The sequence below is a fragment of the Echinops telfairi genome, unplaced genomic scaffold (genome assembly GCF_000313985.2).
Source record: "Echinops telfairi isolate 266 unplaced genomic scaffold, ASM31398v2 ScPeMD7_7427;HRSCAF=8465, whole genome shotgun sequence".
Lineage (NCBI taxonomy): Eukaryota > Metazoa > Chordata > Mammalia > Afrosoricida > Tenrecidae > Echinops > Echinops telfairi.
In genome coordinates this window covers 13,824,210-13,825,238 of record NW_022111327.1, presented here as the reverse complement: position 1 = coordinate 13,825,238, position 1,029 = coordinate 13,824,210, and the positions used below count along the sequence as shown (strand labels likewise).

Genomic DNA, 1,029 nt, shown 5'->3' with positions numbered 1-1,029 from the left:
AGAGCGATGCCAGTACAGGGAAGAACTATTTTCTGCAATAGAGATGAAGCCACCGAGACCCAGAGAAGTTGCATGAATTGACCAGGTCCACGCAGTCAGTAAGCTGCAGAGTCAAGATTCTAACACCGGTTCTAGAATCTGAGATACTCACGGCCACCAACTCGATTCTCACTCCTAGAGACTCTGGGAACAGAACAGAACTGCCTCTGTGAGTTTCTGAGACTCTCCATCTGTATGGGAGTAGAGAGTCTCATCGTTCTCCCATGGAGCCGCAGGTGGGTTCAAAGTGCTGACCTTGGAGTTAGCAGCCCGACACACCACCCACTATACCACCAGGGCTCCAGTCTGTCTAAATGAGGACAGCAAGAATCGGTTACCTCCTACAGGCTGCTGTATTGAGACCCAGTACCTGAGAAGCATTCTATGGGTGGCAGTTGTTCTTGCTTTCACTATAGAAAGCTTTTCCTTTCTGCACTGGAAAACTCCAAGGCTTTGGCATGGGGCACCCAAAGAGAGCTTGGAGGGAAGGGGAAACAAGCCAGGAAAGGAAGAGGGAGAGTTGGAACGTGGAAAGGAGAAAAGGGGCAAAGGATGAGAGGCAGCGGAGTGGTGAGGACTAGGAGAAGTCTGGCAGGCCAGACCCAGGACAAGAACTTGGTGACTTTCTCAACTGAAATTCCTGGCAGGACAACTGAGGGACAGACGCGAAATCCACCAGGCCTCAACGGCCTCCCCCCAAACCCCCCACCTGCTGGTCCACAGCCCTCCTCAGAACATGCAGGCCCTGCTCGGTCTGGGCGGGGCCTCATGTCGCTCTCGCGACTCCGCCCCACGCCGGGTGGGCGGGGCCTACCCCTGGAGGTGCCCGCCTGCTCTGCCCTGCCCTCTGCTGGCATCCCAGGAGCACCCTCCTGGAGCCACACACTTTGCCTCTGAGCCACCGAGGCCAGCGGGGCGCGATGGCTACTTGGAAACGGGACAGTCGGCTGACCGGCAGCCAGCGGCTGTTGTGTGCCGGGCTGGCGGGGG

General features: G+C 57.1%; 1 protein-coding gene across 1 annotated transcript in view; it reads left to right on the top strand.

The window, feature by feature from the left end:
- Positions 1-959: 959 nt before the first annotated feature.
- SLC25A43 (solute carrier family 25 member 43) overlaps positions 960-1,029 on the top strand; it is a 91,587-nt gene continuing 91,517 nt past the window's right edge. The window contains exon 1 of the mRNA XM_045298555.1: positions 960-1,022. Within this exon, the coding sequence (XP_045154490.1) occupies positions 960-1,022 (63 nt within the window). The remainder of the gene's footprint in view (positions 1,023-1,029) is intronic.